At 41.9% G+C, this 18577-nt stretch overlaps 1 protein-coding gene across 1 annotated transcript in view; it reads left to right on the top strand.

Moving 5' to 3' along the window:
• Nucleotides 1-17127, top strand: part of vopp1b (VOPP1 WW domain binding protein b) — a 58080-nt gene extending 40953 nt beyond the window's left edge. Inside the window, exons 3-5 of the mRNA XM_074693577.1 lie at nt 3336-3413; nt 10855-10988; nt 16138-17127. Coding sequence (XP_074549678.1) covers nt 3336-3413; nt 10855-10988; nt 16138-16343 — 418 coding nt within the window. The 3' untranslated portion in view covers nt 16344-17127. The remainder of the gene's footprint in view (nt 1-3335; nt 3414-10854; nt 10989-16137) is intronic.
• The last annotated feature ends 1450 nt before the right edge of the window (nt 17128-18577 follow it).

Here is an 18577-nt window from a genome sequence, read left to right as displayed (position 1 = left end):
CATATATAAGAAATTCTCTGCCATGCTTTGGATATAGAAAATATTAATATGCAGACGTTTGGAATGATTGCTGGGACTGGCACAGTGTGAAGCCTCTCCTGGTTTTCGTACAGCAACGCTTGCTCATCCCTGATTTGGTTTGAAATGCCTGGCAGGACTGGGAGTCTGAGGTATGCACTGTCATACTGGCTCTCCCTGGTCATCTATCACACACACACACACACACACACACACACACACACACACACACACACACACACACACACACACACACACACACACACACACAAACACACACACAAACACACACCCTGCCTCTGTTATTATTTCCTGTGTATTAATGCAGGTTTCCTGCTGCTCTCCATAGACTGATCAATCACAGTTGGCCTCTGTTTGAGCACCTGGCGCTCAGGCTGCCATTTAAACCCTTTTTTTGTTTACCAAGCAGAAATCAGGATTAATGGCAGCATTTCAATACACCTGTGTGCTGCCTCCAGGCTTGTTATGGTGAAAGAAATGTCAGAGTGCTGTAATGAGGCTCTCTGTCCTGCAGTAAAACTGTGAAACTGTAAATAAGAAGCAAACTCTTCACTTCTGGGTAACTTTTAAACAATGGACAGAAAAGTATGTGGTGTGATGTGGAAGAGGTCAAAAATAGTGATTGATTATCATGAGATGAACAGTTCTTCTGCAGCTCTGCCCACAGTTTAAAGGACCTGTCTCTCACACATGGTGACCCCTGTGTACACCTGGTACAAAGGGTCTTGGCGGGCAGATGCGAGTGTTGTTGTTTTATACTCAATACACTCATCCAGCATACACACTCATTCGCCTGTAGGTGTATGGGTTTAGAAAGGGGTGTGGTCAGGTGTAAGGGTGGCGTGTTGCTATGCTGAGTAAGCAGACTGTACGCAGAAATGCCCTAATCCAGGTCTTTCCTCAGTGGGTCAGGACCCGTCTGATACTTGGAGGGCTCATTAGTGCCACAGTAAGAAGAGCATTAAAGTTCACAACATGTGTTCCTCTGCTCTTCACACACAAACAAACACACAGTTGCACTCTCTCTCATAAAACAATGTGTTTTTTGCTGATGCAGTGAAATTTGCTTTAAGTGGAACAGAGGGATTTAAGACAAGAGTTTTTTCCTGGCTCCATGCATTGTGATCTCTCTCTCAGTATGGAGCAGATATCTGGATGCACAGAGGACAAGGACACCTTCCCTGCTCTCTCCTCATATAGTCCAAAAACTTCAGACCAAGACCGCCATCAAGCTTTAGCAGTCAGCAGTTACTTAGGGTACTTAAACACAACTCTTTGTCAATTCAAGTTTATTTGATGTTAAAGCGTAGGACATAATAAACAATGGGTGTGTTGGTATAAAATAACAGAAACACTTATGCTAGATGGCAAAATGGTTCCTGCTGTGAGTTTGACAAGGCCCACTATTTTAGCTCTGTACTGGCACTTCTGAGAAGTCAAACTGGTATTTAAAGAAGTACAACTAGTGACCAGAGAAGTCAAACTGGTGACAAGAAAAGTCTAACGGGTGACCAGAGAAGTCAAACTTGTCATCAGAGGAATCAAACTGGTGACCATAGAAGACTAATTGGTAATCAGAGAAGTCAGGCAGATGACCTGAGGACTCAAACTGGTGATCAGAAGAATGGTAACCAGAGAAGTCTAACAGGTGATCAAAGAAGTCAAACTGGTCAAACTGGTGATCAGAGAAGTCAAACTGGTGATTACCTCTATATGTAAGAAAAGTTCTGTCAAGGTATTGGATAATATGGACACACTGTTCTGCCAATCATAATAAGAGTAGGCGGTATCTAAGAGCAGTGACATGATGGGTGTAATCAAGTTTGTCTGAATATACACCAATAGAACAGGGTTGTTCTAAAAAGTTGCTTGAGAGCTAAATAAAGCTTACAGTTTGAAACAAATAAGCTGTGTGACCCAGTAGTTTATTTGACAAGTTCAAAAACCAAAAACGTCCAGTAAGCAAGAAAATCATGATCACCTGTGCCGTTCATGGTTCAGGGGTGTTTTTTGTTTGAAAATGTTGAAAATATTGAAATAGCTCTAAAAACTACTTTGTGGGGCTTGTTGATCTAGTGACAGTATTTTTATCAGCTGCTAAAACTGAAATTTCATCCAGCATTTTGTTCCATGTTACAGTCTTAACGTTACTGGTGAGCACTGATATAAATCCTATATCAGTCTCCTAAATAGACATGCAGTGTGTGTCAGCTGATATTCTAAACAGATACAAAAAACAACAGCAGCACCTTCACGAGGCCCTCTAAACCCATATAATGCCTGTACCATGCTGTAGTGTGTGTTTTGTTCATGTCTGTTTTCTCCTATAAAATCAATTTTCTCTCAGCCCTCTGTGAGTTTCTTGCACTGTTTCCACCTAGTTTTGGTCTTGAATTGTGCTCTCATAGTAAGCTGAGATTAATGTTAAAATACCTTCCATGACACCACGTTGTCAACAGGTTAGGCATGACTATTTGTTTGTTGTGGAGTTTTGACCAATCAGAATCAAGTATTTCACACAGCCAAGTGATGATTGAGAAGCGAGGTAACACACTACAGGTAGTTTTTATGGTAGAGAACCACTTTTTCAACTAACCATGATCATGTTCAGGGTTAGTTTTTGATGTTAAGACATAAATATAAGGTTCAAAAACTACTGAACAATCAATCCAAACCCTTAAGTTGACTTTTAAGGAGTATTGTGGATAAGGGAGCGTGAAAAGCTGTGGTTGGAGTGAGTTGAGTGTCTACCTGTAATGCTGTTGTTCTTCATTTGTTCTGAGGCAGAGACCCACTGCTACTCTTTTCCTAAACATTCAGGATCCTGGGACAGAGAGTGATCCGTTTTAGGGCTGAAGATGAAACAAATTGAAAATTGAGGTTCTTGCTTATGCTTTTATCAGTTAAAACCATTTTTAATGTTGCACTAAATGTGCCTTAAAGTTGTATTTGCATCACTGTTCTGACAAAGCTTGGTGAATTCTCCCTGGTCTCTTTTTGGTTGATTTATTGTTTTGAATTTTTCCACTTTGAAACTCATTTTTTTTCCAGGCAAGTTTTCTTTGTGCCAAAACAAATGCTTGAATTGAACTACTAACAGAGGCAGTGAAGTTCAGGTCCCTGCACATTTTCAAAGGAGCTCTGTGTGCCATGTGTAGATAGAAGACTGAAACATTCAATCATGAACTGAATGAATGGATGAAAATGTCTCAGCCTGTGAGTTGTAAAGCTAACAGCATGATGTGTTACGCTGTGTTTTTCTGTCTAACTGTCTCTGTGCCCTGCTGTCGTTGCAGATGTCGCTCATATGAGGACTGCTGTGGGACTCGCTGCTGTGTGAGAGCCCTGTCCATCCAGAGACTATGGTACTTCTGGTGAGTCACACTTAGAGCTCTGCTTCTCGTCTCCTCAGACCAAACCAAACCACGCTTTGATTCTCCTTAATGGATTTCTAATTTGAATTTAAGTTCCGAGAGTTTGATGAAGTTCATCCTCAAAGACAGACTGAAATCAAAGCAGGAACAAGACTCCCAGTCCCAGAGTTATCAGTGCTGTATCTCTACGTGCTGTCTCCCCCCTTTCACTCTCAGAGGAGGGGAACAACTTTCTGTACGCAATAACTTTCCAGTTAATTTCCAAAATTCCCTTTGCCAGACAACCAGCGTAGTCTGTGAATGCACCGCAGACATTATCGTACGTTACTGAGTCAGGAGCATGTAATGTGGTGAAACATGAAAAATTGGTGTGCCTTCATCTGTGCAGTCATGCAAAATGATATTAAAAAAATCACACTAGACACAGAATCCCTCTTGGTTAGCAGAGGATTTAATTAGCTTTTAATTTCACAATCAGGAGGAAGTGGTTTGATGAGGCTGTGGGAGAAGTTTCACTCTGTACACTGAAGGTTTGGAAATAACAGCCTATTACTTTCTCTTTATGAAGCAGAGGCAGCATGACTGCAGTGCTTTTATCTGATGTGCCACATGCTGTGTGTTTATCGACACATTGGTTTAATATAATATTACTGAGCAGGCCATTATGACTCTGCTACATCGCTATGGGGGGTCTCTTCTTTATTTACTCTTAATTTAAGCAGGACAGACTCACTTAGACCAAAGTCTATTTTTCAGGAGTGCCTGCAGCAGTACAGTTAAACAAAACAAATAGAAATTAATGCAGATAACAACAAAATCTGTACTTTCTAATCCAAACTGTTCAAATGTTTTCACATTTTAAAACAACTGCAACAACGTTCTTTAAATGGGACATATCATGCTTGTTTCTCCTTTTCACTATGCCAGACTAGGATGCCTGTAAAGCATTTCTGCCCTCAGTACAAGTCATTTAGTTCCTTCATTGCCCCACAATAGCGTTCTCAGTATCCTCATTGTAGGCCATTCTGAAGATCTGGTTGAAACGCTCCGTTTGGAGAATGACCTCCAGTAACCTCGCAACGTCACAGCCCTTTGTGCTCTGATTGGTCAGTTCTATCAGAGGGCCGGAGGGGGTAGAGCCAGGGGGTGGTTTTTGCAGCATGGCAGTATTTACAAAATCACCATATTGGATGGTGCAGACCGAGCGAGTTTGCTGTTTGCCAAAACTTCACAGTAAGGCATTGATAGCACTAATAAAATGGCAGAGTGTAGGATACGTCCTTTTGTATTGGACCCCGAGTCAGACCCGGACGGTTCTGCAGCTCAGGAGGAAGAAAATCCACCTGGACACAGATCATCTCAGGACGCCTCAGTGTGGTGAGTCAAAGCGGTACTGTAACATGTATAGTTTATACATTTATACTCCGCTCTTGGTGGGTGTATCCCTTGGTGGCGGTTGTGTGACTAACTGACATCACAGAGGAGGAGCTGCTTTATCAGATTACTCCAATAAAAAGAAAGGATCCTCGTGTTGTCACAAAGGTCAAAATCTCGCGGCCATCTAGCAATGACCTATTTTCAGAGGCATCAAATCTCGTTCTAGGATATCAGAAAAAATACAATATCTCATTTTTTAAAAATTCAGGGGGTGAAAGGTCTTGTTTTTAAATTTATTATATTATATGTAAGTATTAAATCACGGATCAGCATGATATGTCCCCCTTAAGTAGCTCTCACACACAAGCCCTTTAAAAATGATCCACATGAATCCATAGAGGGTAACTTAGCTGCCATCTGAAACTATTCTACATAATGTGAGCAGCAACAGAAATTCAGTTTGAGGTCTGGCTGAATGGCCTGAAGTGAAGTCAAGTAAGGAGGAAGTTTAGCCAGAAGTTCCCTCTGTATAAGCAGAGTACTGGTCTGCTTTCTGTGCTCACCCAACATTACGTCCCAAACATGTGACCTGTATTAACAAAGGAGCACTGTGATCTGTCTTATCCGATGGTTTAATACAGATCATTCCTATAGAGAAAACCGACTTCAGTTCTGAGCGTTCCAGACAAATTTGAAACATGGGATCTAAACCTGAGATCCTGATCTACCCAAAACCAAAGTGCTCAATTGACTGTGATCGTCAACTAACACCGACAATCTGTATGACAGACAGACAGCTGCAGTCACAGACCGAGGAGTACCTGCTCTTTCCACTCCATTGATAAGTCTCTCTTCATTCATGTTGGGCTGTAAAACCTCAAACTTGTTGACTTCTGGTCTGGATCCACTCATCATGTCTGTTTGTTGTTGTAGTCAAGATAAATACCACCTGGATTGGACACACTTTGTTTTATTTTGAAAGTCATTGGCTGTTTTAAGATGGTTTCTTGCAATACTTCCTGCCTCATTTATCTTCTCTACGCTGACTTGACATCTAGCATCACAGATCAAAAAATAGGATTGTGGTGTACTAGCTGCGACCTGCTGGACCGCAACAGTACTAATTCAATGTGAGTTGGAACGTTGACTTGAATAGAAACCTGTCTGATCCGGTGCCGTGAGGGGGCAGAGCCAGACTACAGACATGTTTCAGCTGCAAGTGTTCACATTGTTTGATACAAACAAGGTATCATCAATAGGTTCAGAGCTCTGTCAGGAGAAAAGCATGTATTTAGGTTTTGAGTGGTTCAGAATCAACCAGAGACCAACCAGAGTCCACTGGAGGGACTCTGTTTCAAGTGAACCCCCTCACCTACACAGAGAAAACTCAGGGAGAAAAACAAAGAAACAAAGCTTGAGTGTTTGTATGGTACAAACATCTGAGGCTGGAGATTTACTGTATTTGCTGTTGATGCAAATTCATGACAGCTGCATTGGTTTGGTGCAATTCCTCAAATTGAATGCATCATGAACATGAGGCGTGGTCATATATGAGCAGCAGAGAAAGAGCCTCTTACTTAGTAAACGTCAGCAGAAACTGAGGATGAGCAAAAAGATGTGTAAAGTACACACCACCACCTCAGGATCAACAGTAAAGTATCCTCCTCAGGTGTGTTTTGCCTATAGCACATATATCTGGTGGATGTGGGCCTGAGTTTTATAGTATTTGCTCTCAAGCTTTCCTATAGATTCACAGAGTTACACCATGGCATCATGATAACAGTGGTTACACAAACAGCACTGCACAGTGAGCAGAGAATAAAATGACCAAGTCAACGTAAGACTGACAATCAACGATGGCACAAACACTTGAAATGATGAAATACTCCCTCCCACCCTGAGCTTCCTCCACCAACAGTGAGCCTCTCACACACCAACAACCTAAAAGCTGCATGTTAGACTCACCTTTAAGTGCTCCCTCAGTAAAAATAGCTCATTGTGTTTTATTTTTAGTTTGATGTCACTCATTGAAGCTGTAATGCCAAATTATTCTGCAGACTCTCTCTCAAATAAGCTCTGAAAATAACCTCATTTGTTGGGGAAGAACATGACTAATACTGTGTCATAGTAAGACTGAACAATTTGTTGTGATGAATGACTGAAAAATCTCAGTGGTAGGCCACATTCAAGCAGACATGTCATTTTCTAAATACTAGGGATGCATATCAAAAACCAGTTCCTGTTTGAAACAACAACAACAACAAAAAAAAACAATTAAAAATGGTTAAATCCAACAGCACCATTAGCCTTTATGCTTCACAATTCCCTTACCAATTGTTTACATTACGCTGGAGCTGCTGGACCAACTACACTGTAAAGTCTCTGAAAGGGACAGATGTGCTATCTGTGCTCCACTGCATGGACCGGCCATCTGTACTCTGCATGGCCATGTTTTGGAATAAAAAGTGACCATGTTAACCAAAGACCTTCAGCTGAATGTGTCAGTGATTGACTGACAGTCACCAGTTAGCAAGGTCACGCTTAGCACTGAAACACCAGACGAGTTTCACCAATACCATTAAATAAATGTGTTTCTGTTTCAACCTCAACCTAGAGCTGCTACGTGGAGAATCTGCTTTAATCCCCAAATCCCCCCAAAAGTCCCGTTCAATAATGTCAAAATATTTAGTTTAGCTTCACTTAAGGCCAGGCTTTCTACTCATCAAGGAATGGACTTCATCATGTTTCTTGTTAGGACTGGTTCCCATCTTCAGTGTGATAAAATGGTTTCTTTCACAGAACAAAAAGCATGAATGGTGAAAAATTAAAGATTTTTTTGACATCCAACTTTTAGGAAAATTCATTTGCAGTTGTCATTAAGTCTTTCTCTGTGCTCCCCAGCCCACGTAATAAAGCCAGACGACAGAAGTCTCATTAAACCAGCAGAAGAAAAACAGGAAGAATCCTGCAGTTAAATGTGAGCGAGTAACTCAGGTGTAAAATTCATTTCCTTTGGTATGAACATCCAATTACAGCAGTTCATCCACATGTACCTGCACACACCTGCCAGAAAGTTACCCACGACAATAGCTTGAATAATAGAGGAGACAAAGACACAACTGTTCCTGTTCATACATGTATAAAAGTGAGGGCAAAGCTTGACCAGAGGAAGCTGGGCTTGATACAGTTCAGCTTCAAATGACTGGACACAGGATTACACTCTAAAAACAACTGCAACTCATGATGATTTGTGGATAAATTTAAGTAACATCTGATTATTCCTGTGCCCTGAAAGTGCTAATAGTAGGCTGCCATCTTTGTTTCGGTCAGTCAAGCCAGAGGCTTTCTGGAATATGGAACCCTGAATTCCTTATAAACGGTCCAAGGGTTCCCCTAGTGGTAACAATGAGTTACTACAATCCTTTTTTTTCTTCTTGTGATTGTGCAGGTTTAATGATATATATGTGTGTGTGTGTGTGTGTGTGTGTGTGTATGTGTGAGTGTGTGTGTAATACATTTATATATAGTACAATTTATTTAATAGTATTAATTATTTGATAATAAAGTACAATTTATAAATTATTTAATTTTAGTATAATTTCTCATTACAGTAAAGTAAAAAAAATAAATAACGCAGCTAACTTCTTTTCTTGATCTGTGACACTTACAGACTTTATCTCTCTTAATCTCATATCACAAGTTGAATAGGAAACACTCTCTTGGATATTATTGTTTTAAATTTAACTAAAAATATATTTAGGCTTTTGCTTGACATATTTCTTTTGTAACACTGAGTACTCCTATTTAGTTATAAATGAACCAGGCATTCAAAGATTCTGATTGTCCACAGGAAAAACAAAAAAGACCCATTTGCAAAATTAAACAAAACAGTTACTTTAAACACAAGTAAAAAGTCCAAAACTCAAATCAAAAACTCTAACCAAAGAAACAAAACAAAAACACCAGAAAACTCACTGGAAGGCATGGATGAAAGGAGGAGACAGGCGACAACTGAGAATTACACAGAAAACACAAGACAAGAATCCCAAAGACTAATAACTAAGAAACTCAAGGTATTCAAGAACACACATTATACACAAGAAAATCCAAAAACACAAAGTGAATTTTGACACTGATAGTTAAAAGGTGTGAGTGCGCTGCTGTGTTATTCAGAAACAACCTCATCAAAACACAAATGAATAATTTAGGATGTGTAACAAACTTTGAACCAAGCAGATTTTCAGTGTTGTGCTGATCCCTCACCTCAGGAAACTTTGTTGTCATAGTGCTGCATGTTTCTTCAGGACTGAAGGATTTACAGTCAGGGGTAAATATCTCTGACAAACAGCGAGCTGCTCTGCCGCTGTGTGCGCTCAGGTGTGACTCTGTTATGACAGGTGGAGGCTGAACCTCTGTGTCCCTGCTTTGTTACTGATAACACTTACAAAGTCTGAAGATTAGCTTTAGACCCTGAATGAAGTCAAACCCAGGACACAGCCTGGTCTTTAATCCAGACGTCTTCTGCAGTGGAGTCTTTATTTCCTGCTCGGGCTCGTGATCATGTTTAATAATCCTGAAATTATTCTGAGATCGAGGTCTGAGCCAGGTATTTATTTCATTTTAGAGCTCAGACAGTTTTTGTTACTAGATATGAAATCTAGTTTTTATGGAATATGTGCATCATATTCACACTGCTGTGGTACTGAGCTCTAAATACAGGAGTGGAAAATGTTTCAGACCACCCATGGGTTTGTGTTTGGTCTTTAAGTGTAGTTTCTTTTCGTACAGTAGCCAAAACCTCAAAACTGGTTAGTTCCATGAAAATATATTAAAGGTTTTGAGTATTGGGCCATTTTGGTGCCTGTGATCCACTGATGAATGTTGTGCTTCCTGTTTAAAGACACATTTTTGTTGCCATGCTTGGTGTCTGGATAAATCCAGCTCATTTGAAAGTTCCTCAGAGATAAAAATGTTTTAAACAATGAAGCTAATGCAGGAAACAGGTCTGAAGATACAGATTCTCAGACAGGAAGTCCAGATGCAGACCTTCAGCAGATGGACCCACTCTGCAGAATCACAGACCAACCAACAGCCTGGAAGACAAACCAAGATCTGGGAGTGACCTGATCCACATGTGCAGGGAAAACCACCACATGACATCACAGGAGCTTCAGCAGTAAATTGGAGTCCAGTGATCCCCCACACTTTAGATCATGACTCAAAGTCCTACAAGGCTTTAAGAAGCCTTGATCCACAAGAGACAGAGGTTAGCCCCAAGCACACAGGAAGTGGACCACCAGGAACAGGAAGAAGACTCTTTGGTCAGATGAGTCCAGTTTCCAGCTTCCTCCTGCTGATGTGAGGGGACCCAAAAGACCAGGTCAAGCATCTTCTCCAGCAGGTTCAGGACCTACTGTCAGCATGGTGGAGCAGGATCAGGGTTTGGGGATCCCTAAGAGCTGCTGCTGTTGGTCCTCTGTCTGTGACAGCTCCTTTAACTCTGACAAGGACTGAGCTTTTCTCCAAACACACATGCTCCAGTCTGCACGTGGTCAAATTTGGATGTTTCATCAGAATAAAAGCCCTCACTACGCATAGGGGACCAGGAGAACTTGGCTTCTAGAGCACAGGATCCAGGTCTTAGAGTGGCCAACTCAGTCAAAGAAGAACCGGACAAGATGAGCCCTCAGAAGTGCCAAGTCTGGTGGGAACATGTCAGGATCAGAGCTCTGCTGTGTGCTGATGGCAGACCAGTAAATATCAATGTGATGATGAGATGGTTTATTAAGTTTCTGTTCAGTTTTGGACACATTCTCTGTTATTTGTTGACTTTGATGCCAACAAGGTAGAGAACTGGCATAATGAAAATTTCAAGAATTTAGTGTTGCTTTTCTTGTAAACAAAACAAAAAAATAGTGATATTTGAGATAGTGTGAAATGTTGAGGGTGTCTGAAAACTTTTTCCACTGCTGTAAAATATTTAGTCCTGTCATTAGCTCTGAAGACGTTTGTAATCACTTGATCTTGGTTTGTCAGAGGGTCTGAAGTGTTCTGTTTCCCTCAGGGTGCTGCTGATGATGGGAGTGTTGTTCTGCTGCGGCGCTGGCTTCTTAATCCGCAGAAGGATGTATCCATCCCCTCTGAGAGACGAGCCAGCCTTCAACGTCTCCTTCACCAGGCACCCTGTCACCACGCCAGGTACAGTATGCACTCGAGTCACACTTTAATCAGGAGGCAACAGACAGGAAGCCTCTGAGCAAAGGTTCAACATTAAGGGCTCTAATTTCGTAGACCAGGCGCAAGCGCAGGCGCACCTGCCCTGTGCCGGCCTTTGCCGCACAGACAGGGTGCAGTGCCAAGAGAGGCGCAGTCAAGGCACCTCATCCTCCTTACAATAATGTACTCCATTTTTTTAGATCACGTTAAAAATAAAGACTAAAACAGAGAAATATGGGAAATCACGGGTAAATCCTGAGTAACACACATTTATTTTGTCTGTTTTTTCTTCATCTTTTCTCTCCCTCTTTTCTTTGAATTAAATGAAATGAGAGAACCAGATATATACTCAGTATCAGATGTTAAGGCTGTTTATTGTTTAATTGTAAGATGTGCATCAAACTTCCAGCTGCCGTCAGGTTAACTTTCCATTATGACAAACGGCTTTAATCTGACATCAGATGTGACGGGACAGTTAATATAGATATAAATGTATATGCTGGTTCAGACAGTTACATTAAATAGTGATTGCTGTGATTGTTTACTGCATTAAAATGTGCCTGACACTCTGGAAACCTGCCTCTGAGGCTTTGATGACATGTGCGCACATTTGCGTTTGTCACCAAATTACAGCTGCGTGGGGTGCGCTCCGCCTTGCGCCGAGGATAGACCAGGTTGGAGCTGGCGAGCTTTCAGCGCACTTTCTGCACTGTTTTTAGCATGAAATTGTCACTGCGCCAACATGAATCTGCTGACACCTCCCCCTGGTGTGCCGTCAACTCCCCCTGGCGCGCAGTCACACCCATCTCTGCGCAGACGGTCTACCAAATTGTCAAATTGGCAGCGCATGGCGGTGCCCCGCACAAAATGAACACTGCCCTGGGTGCGCCAGGCTTGCGCCCCCTGCACTGCGCCATGAAAGTAGAGCCTTCAGACTTAAACAGGTTAATGATCTGTGGGTGGACCCAGGTGGAAACCCCTGGACTCATGGCTGTGAGATCTTTGGCAGAGAGGTGGTTCTCATGATGGATGATGATTGATCAGGTGAGCACACCGAGGTTTTGTAAAGACATTACCTCCACGTGTGAAACTTTGAAACTCAGAGTGAAATTCCAACTTTTCAAACTGAATAATTTCTTAAACTAATCTTTTCCTCTTCGTGGTGGTGTGAGAGGACACTTCATTTAGAAGTTGGTCGTCTGGAGAAAAGTAGAGCAGCTGATAAAATAAAATGAATGGATTTTATTTTATGAGTCAGCCAAGCAGAAAATGAAGCGCTCCAGTAATAACGGCCGTGTAAGATGAAATTCTGCAGGAAGAAGAGGAGAGGTGGCTCAGAGGAGGTCTGACTGCTTTCTCTCCCACTTTAACTCCAAAATAAAGTCTATTTCAAACACCTGGATCATTACTGAGAGTTTGCCCTGAGAATATGAAAGGATTGCTAAAAATTTGGCCTTGAACAAACATGACTGAATAAGGAATTTAGGTGGTGAAGCTTTTTGAATGCCTGAAATCGAACTATGAGCTTGATAGAAAATTCTTGGACAGGTTTTATGAGGAGATGATGATCCCAAACACACATTTACAGACCTGCTGAATTCCTGACCTCATGTAGAGCAGTTATTGTGCTGAAGGTTAGATGAAATGATTCACTTCCACATTGAACACACAGAAGAGGAGGCACAAAACCAAACATAGGGCCTGGTCTACTAAGATCCCACATAACCAGCGATTAAATGCGTGCACAAACTGAAATGTTGCACATGCTGTTAGTGGGCATGTTGCAAGACATTTGCTAAGACTGCATACTCAGCATTATATGATAACAGGAGCAAACCTCCTTATTCAAATGAGTATTTAGCGCGTGCTAGCAGCTGTCAGGATGGAAAGTTAGGAGAGCAGAGTGGCCATAAAGGAAAAATGAAGTTTGAAGCCATGGAGGTGGAGAAGACGTATGGGTCACAGACTGCTGCACAGGAGGTGAGAGCTATGTCCAATGTGATGCACGCCCTTACCCGTGGCATCGTTGTGCACATGAAGCAGCTGGTTGGTGCTGTGTCTGGGCTGACAATGACTGTAAATGCCCTGGAAACAGTCTGGAGGTCATTCAGTGGCAGTGGTCCTTCAACTGAGCCTGGCGGCGAATGAAAAGGGAGGAGAGAGCAGGGGATGAATGTTCATTACCAGCGCAGGAAACCAGCACAGTCAAAAACAAAAAAGCCCCAGCTAAAGAATTATTTTGAGGAAAAGCAAAAAGAGACACAGTCAATGACACCATCATATTTTTTTGATGATTATCTCTGGTTTACTGTTTTCTGGGGGCTGTTAGAGTCCAGTTGTTTTAAAACACGCCACAATGTTTGAGTTAATTCTTGGTGTTTTTCATTCTAGATCAGCCCTTAGTCATCCAGCAACTCAGAAAGGACATTGGTTGATAATTTTTTTTAATCTCTGCTATTTCTATTTCTGATGTGCCAAAATATAGATGCACAAACAGCAACAGCAACCAGTTCCAGGTTTGATAAATTACTCTGTTAGTGTTAAATGATGTTTGCATGTCCTCCTCCTAGATTTGAGGGCATTCCAAAGATCTCCATATATTCATGCATTCTATTCATGAAGGCAATCAGGCTAAATGGATTGTGCATTCCATTTTGACTGGTTAGTACATGAGCTGTGCACATACACTCAAGTTTACACATGTTTTTATACTCATAAACTTTAAGTAGACCAGGCCCATGGTCTTTTATTGCAGCCCTTGAAAAGTAACATCCCTGATGCCACTTAATTTGACCAGGATGGGCTTAAAGGTAGTTCCTGCAAGAATTTTCGTAACTTGTTGGTAAACACACCATTCAGACTGGGCTCCTCCTCCTTGGCTCAGTGCCAGCAGCAGCACACACTCGCAGCCTCCAACTATGACTACATGAACACACTCACTAGCCCAGCAACCACCTGCTGCATCATGTTTTAACGTTGGAGAGACTTGAGAGCCGTGCACCTGACTTGGCATGTTAGCACAAGCTAATAGAACAGAATTGAATAGAATAGAATAAAAAATACCTGATTTATCTGCGAGGTGAAGTAGCAGCAATCAAGAAAGCAAAAGTAAGAAAGTGTCCAGAAAGTGCAGAAAAGGTCCATAAGAAAATAGATGCTGACAGGTTGTCCATCATTGTCCAGTTCAGCCAGTCTCCACCTCCACAGGGTCCAGGACTGAGCTTCTTCAGCAGTCTGTTCAGTCTCTGTCTCCCGGATCCTGTCCGCTCACAGCGGGTGAAGTTTATCCAATGATGCGCTGGTGTGAGTGTTCGCTCTGTTAGCCATGTCTGTGAATAGCATGATGCTTCTCTGCCTTCTGGTATTTCCTCTGTTGCTGGGTTAGCACGGCTAGTTGTCCATCTTATTGGAGATAGATCATACGCTCCCAATCACGATGGATGGAAGGACAGGTCCATGTTGTCACTTCTTAGCTCACACCTGAGAACCAGCACGTTGTCCTCACCTCCCCCGTCTCACCTTGTGGGAAGACATCAGGCCTTGCACCTGTTAGCATTGACATACTACAGGCTGCTAGCACCTAATTTCACATGTGAACAATGCAGCCATGGTTGCATGTAGGATCTCCAGACAAAAACAGGAACAAAAATTATTTTAAAAAATTATCACATAACCACTTTGGTGTGCATGGCCAACAAATGAGCCATACAAAGTAATGACCTACTCTAAATGCAAAGACAACAGAAAAAGAGATGAAAAAATTACAAGAAATGGACAAAGAAGAGAGAGCTGCTGCACCAGGCAGCCACAACAGGGCAGCGCCTAGGAACAACCCTGGGTATTTGACACATACCTGGTTAGCAGAAAGATAACTTGCATCGCTCTTTGCCTCATGCTGCTCTCCAAGTTCCTGAAAGCGAGTGAAAGTCAAGCCAAGCTTCACCTTTGTTTAAGAAAAAGCTTCATCTGTTTGGAGTTTCATTTCACTTTGGTTGTGTTTTTCTTCTTCTAATGCTACGTACACCATTGTAGCTGCTCTGATTAGCTTCTGCCACTCTCTAATTAACACACAAAGTCACTTCTGCACAGGGTGCACTCTGATTGGCTGAGGTAACCACGCACCCAACTCAACCAAAATATCAACAACCAGGCAGAGGAGACAGGTTGAGACAGACACAGACACTGACAAACATGTATAGAGGCCCAGAGGAGACAGTTGAGCAGGATTATTCCTGTAACAGTTGACATTTTATTTTCTTAGAAAAACCTGCAGACCCTATCTTTACACTGCAAAAACTGAAATCTTTTCAAGTGTTTTTGTCTTATTTTCAGTAGAAAATTCCTTTTTAGACTCAATATGAGCCAAATTCACATGACCAATCCAGAAAATGTCTTGTTTAAAGTTATTTAAGGACAAAAATGAGGTCTGAATTGCTCGTAACCAGTAAAAAATCTGCCAATGGAACGAGAGAAAAGTTACTTGTATTAAGACATTATTCTAGTCTCAAGGAAATTTTCAAGCAATTTTTTCTTGTTCCATTGGCAGATTTTTTTTACTGGTTACAAGCGATTCAAACCTAATTTTTGTACTCTGATAACTTGAAAGAAGACATTTTTTCTGGATTGATAAGTTGAAAGTGGCTTATATCAAGTATAATAAGACAATTTTTACTTAAAAAAAGACAAAAACACTTGATAAGATTTCAGTTTTTTGCAGTGTAAAGACAGGATTTTTGAGGGTATGCTTTAAAAAATCTTGTGCAGGTGTCATTGCGCTCCACCCTGCTCTGATTTGTGAGGACCCTGGTAGTCCTGTTCTGACACAGACCAAAGGAGACCCCTGACAGCGGTCTAACTGTGATTGAAGGAGTGTAATAAGCTGGTTTGTGAACGCCCTGATTAAAAAATCAGAAATGATGATCAGACTTAATGACTTTTTCTTGCTAAAAAATTCAGATTAAATCACTTGTTTTAAAGGCACTATGAGGAGTTTGAGACAAGGAGGAAGTTGAGTTCCAATATGGCTGAAGTTGATGTCTCTTGGCTGAACCTGAAAAGAAGTGTTACTCAAACTGGAGCATGAGTAGTGAGATGAATTGATCCTAACTTTTATTTCTCCTCCTCTTTCCAGTGTCCCAGCAGCCAGGGAGCATGCAGGGCTTCGGGGTCAACGGGATGACAGGCGGGGACCCTGGGGTCACCATGACACACCCTGCATACCCAGCACAGCCCGGCTCTGCACATATGATGATGGCATCCTATCCTCCACCTCCGTCATACTGCAACCACCCACCTCCATCCTACGAACAAATATTTCAAAACAGCGACAAGAAGTAACACACGTGAAACGAAACGGGACTTGACGTGGAAAGACAGAGAGTGGAGAAAAATGGAGGCTGAGCGGCCAGATATTTACAAGTGGACTGTTTGTGGATACCAGACTTTCAAAACACATTTACTTACCCTGTGGAAAAGACCAAAAGACACAGTACCCAGAACCAAGACGCACAGAAACACCCTCATCCTCTCACTCTCACACACACACACACACACACACACACAGAGCTTCATCTAAAGTGCTTCTTTACTCTCCATCTCTGTGGATTCATATGTTCAGTGACTGTGCCAGTGATCAGTGTTGATCTGATGTGTGAGAATGGACCCGGAGGTTTCAGATTCACCCCCTCACCTGTCTCCTCCACCCCTCCCATTGTAGCTGAGGCTGTAACAGCGTAGGACCCCACAGTCAGACTCATGCTGTAATAAAATGCTGGCTGTAGTTTGTCTTAGAGGACAGTTTATCTAAAAACAGAGACTTCATGATGTAAAGAATCGAACTCTCTCCTCACTAAAACTCCTGGTTTTAAGACCACTTGTTTTCTATCCAGCATTTTACTGCAGGATGGGCTTCTTACTTAACGATGAGCTCTTGATGAATTTTTTATGAAGTGTGTGTAGTCCAGTTATGTAATGACTAAATGAGCTGTACCAGTAGTCACAGGCTCCTGTAAGGAGTTCACCAGGATGAGTCAGACATGAAGTGAGTGACGCAGACCAGGAGCAGGGGCTGATTGTATGCCAATCAAGTTTTAATAAAACATGCCGAGTCTCAGCTGTGCTTCATTTCTTCACTGGAAATAGCTCGCCATCCTGCCGACATGTTCCCTGAACACATCTTAGACGCTGAGTACCAGGTAGGTAAATCCTTATCTTAAAACTCCACACTGGGCTGGTGTGTCCCAGTGGGTCTCTGCTTCATCAGTACAGAAAATAAAGCCATGGAGAAGGTTGTATAATCAACATCAACAGTGTTTGCTTGGAAAGCTTTTATTTATTTTTTTACAACCCTATTTTTGTAGTATAAGACAATGAAATGAAGGATGGGACTCTTGTAAATCCGCCTTATGATATAACCTCCACCTGTGACTTATGGGCATGATTAGACCAGCGTGTAAGACTGAAAATGTTTGCCAAAATGTTTCTCCAGCCTGTGGCCTCTTGCCCACATGTCACTCCTCACTCAAACTAAGAATCTAAAAAAAACTCAAAAAAAAAAAAAAAAAAAAAAAAAATCTTTAAAGGGGACATATCATGCTTGTTTCTCCTTTTCACTATGCCAGACTAGGATGTCTGTAAAGCATTTCTGCCCTCAGTACAAGTCATTTAGTTCCTTCATTGCCCCACAATAGCGTTCTCAATATCCTCATTTTGGGCCATTCTGAAGATCTTGTTGAAACGCTCCGTTTGGAGAATGACCTCCAGTAACCTCGCAACGTCACAGCCCTTTGTGCTCTGATTGGTCAGTTCTATCAGAGGGGTGGAGGGGGTAGAGCCAGGGGGCGGTTTTTGCAGCATGGCAGTATTTACAAAATATTGGAAAAATGCCATATTAGATGGGGCAGACCGAGCGAGTTTGCTGTTTGCCAAAACTTCACCGTAAGGCATTGATAGCACTAATAAAATGGCAGAGTGTATGATACGTCCTTTTGTATTGGACCCCGAGTCAGACCCGGACGGTTCTGCAGCTCAGGAGGAAGAAAATCCACCTGGACACAGATCATCTCAGGACGCCTCAGTGTGGTGAGTCAAAGCGATACTGTAACATGTATAGTTTATACGTGGAAATATAGGCAGACTTCACCAATAAACTATTTCTAAAACAGGGCTCCATCCTGCTCCTTCAGTTTTCTCTGTCTGTTTTATCCATCATGCTGAAAGTGTAGTCTAAAGATCGCCTCTACCGTCAGTTCCTCACTATGTTACTACCGCAGCATTATTGTGGTTCAGGTTCACAGTGCATGTCAGAACAAATGCTAACATATGAGCTAAAGGCTTAACCATCATGCAAAGGCTAAAACACAGGGGTTAATCTGTTTGTGCTTAATTCCAACCCACAGTCAGCAGTTATTCTGCAGTGGTCTGTTCAAACTTGAGAGTCTATCAATAAAATGAAGAGTGAGGTTACGTTAGCTCTGCTTGGTAGATGACTGGCTGGACATAACCAGGATTCACTAACGTTACACATTGCAGACATGTCCCAGAGCACCTGGCTGTGAGGGAAACTAAACAGA

The sequence above is a fragment of the Halichoeres trimaculatus genome, unplaced genomic scaffold (assembly GCF_033239565.1).
Source record: "Halichoeres trimaculatus isolate MK-OKI-2021-1 unplaced genomic scaffold, fHalTri1.1 fHalTri1_scaffold_18, whole genome shotgun sequence".
Taxonomy (NCBI): domain Eukaryota; kingdom Metazoa; phylum Chordata; class Actinopteri; order Labriformes; family Labridae; genus Halichoeres; species Halichoeres trimaculatus.
Note: the sequence above shows the minus strand (reverse complement) of the source record. Positions and strands in the feature narration are given on the sequence as shown.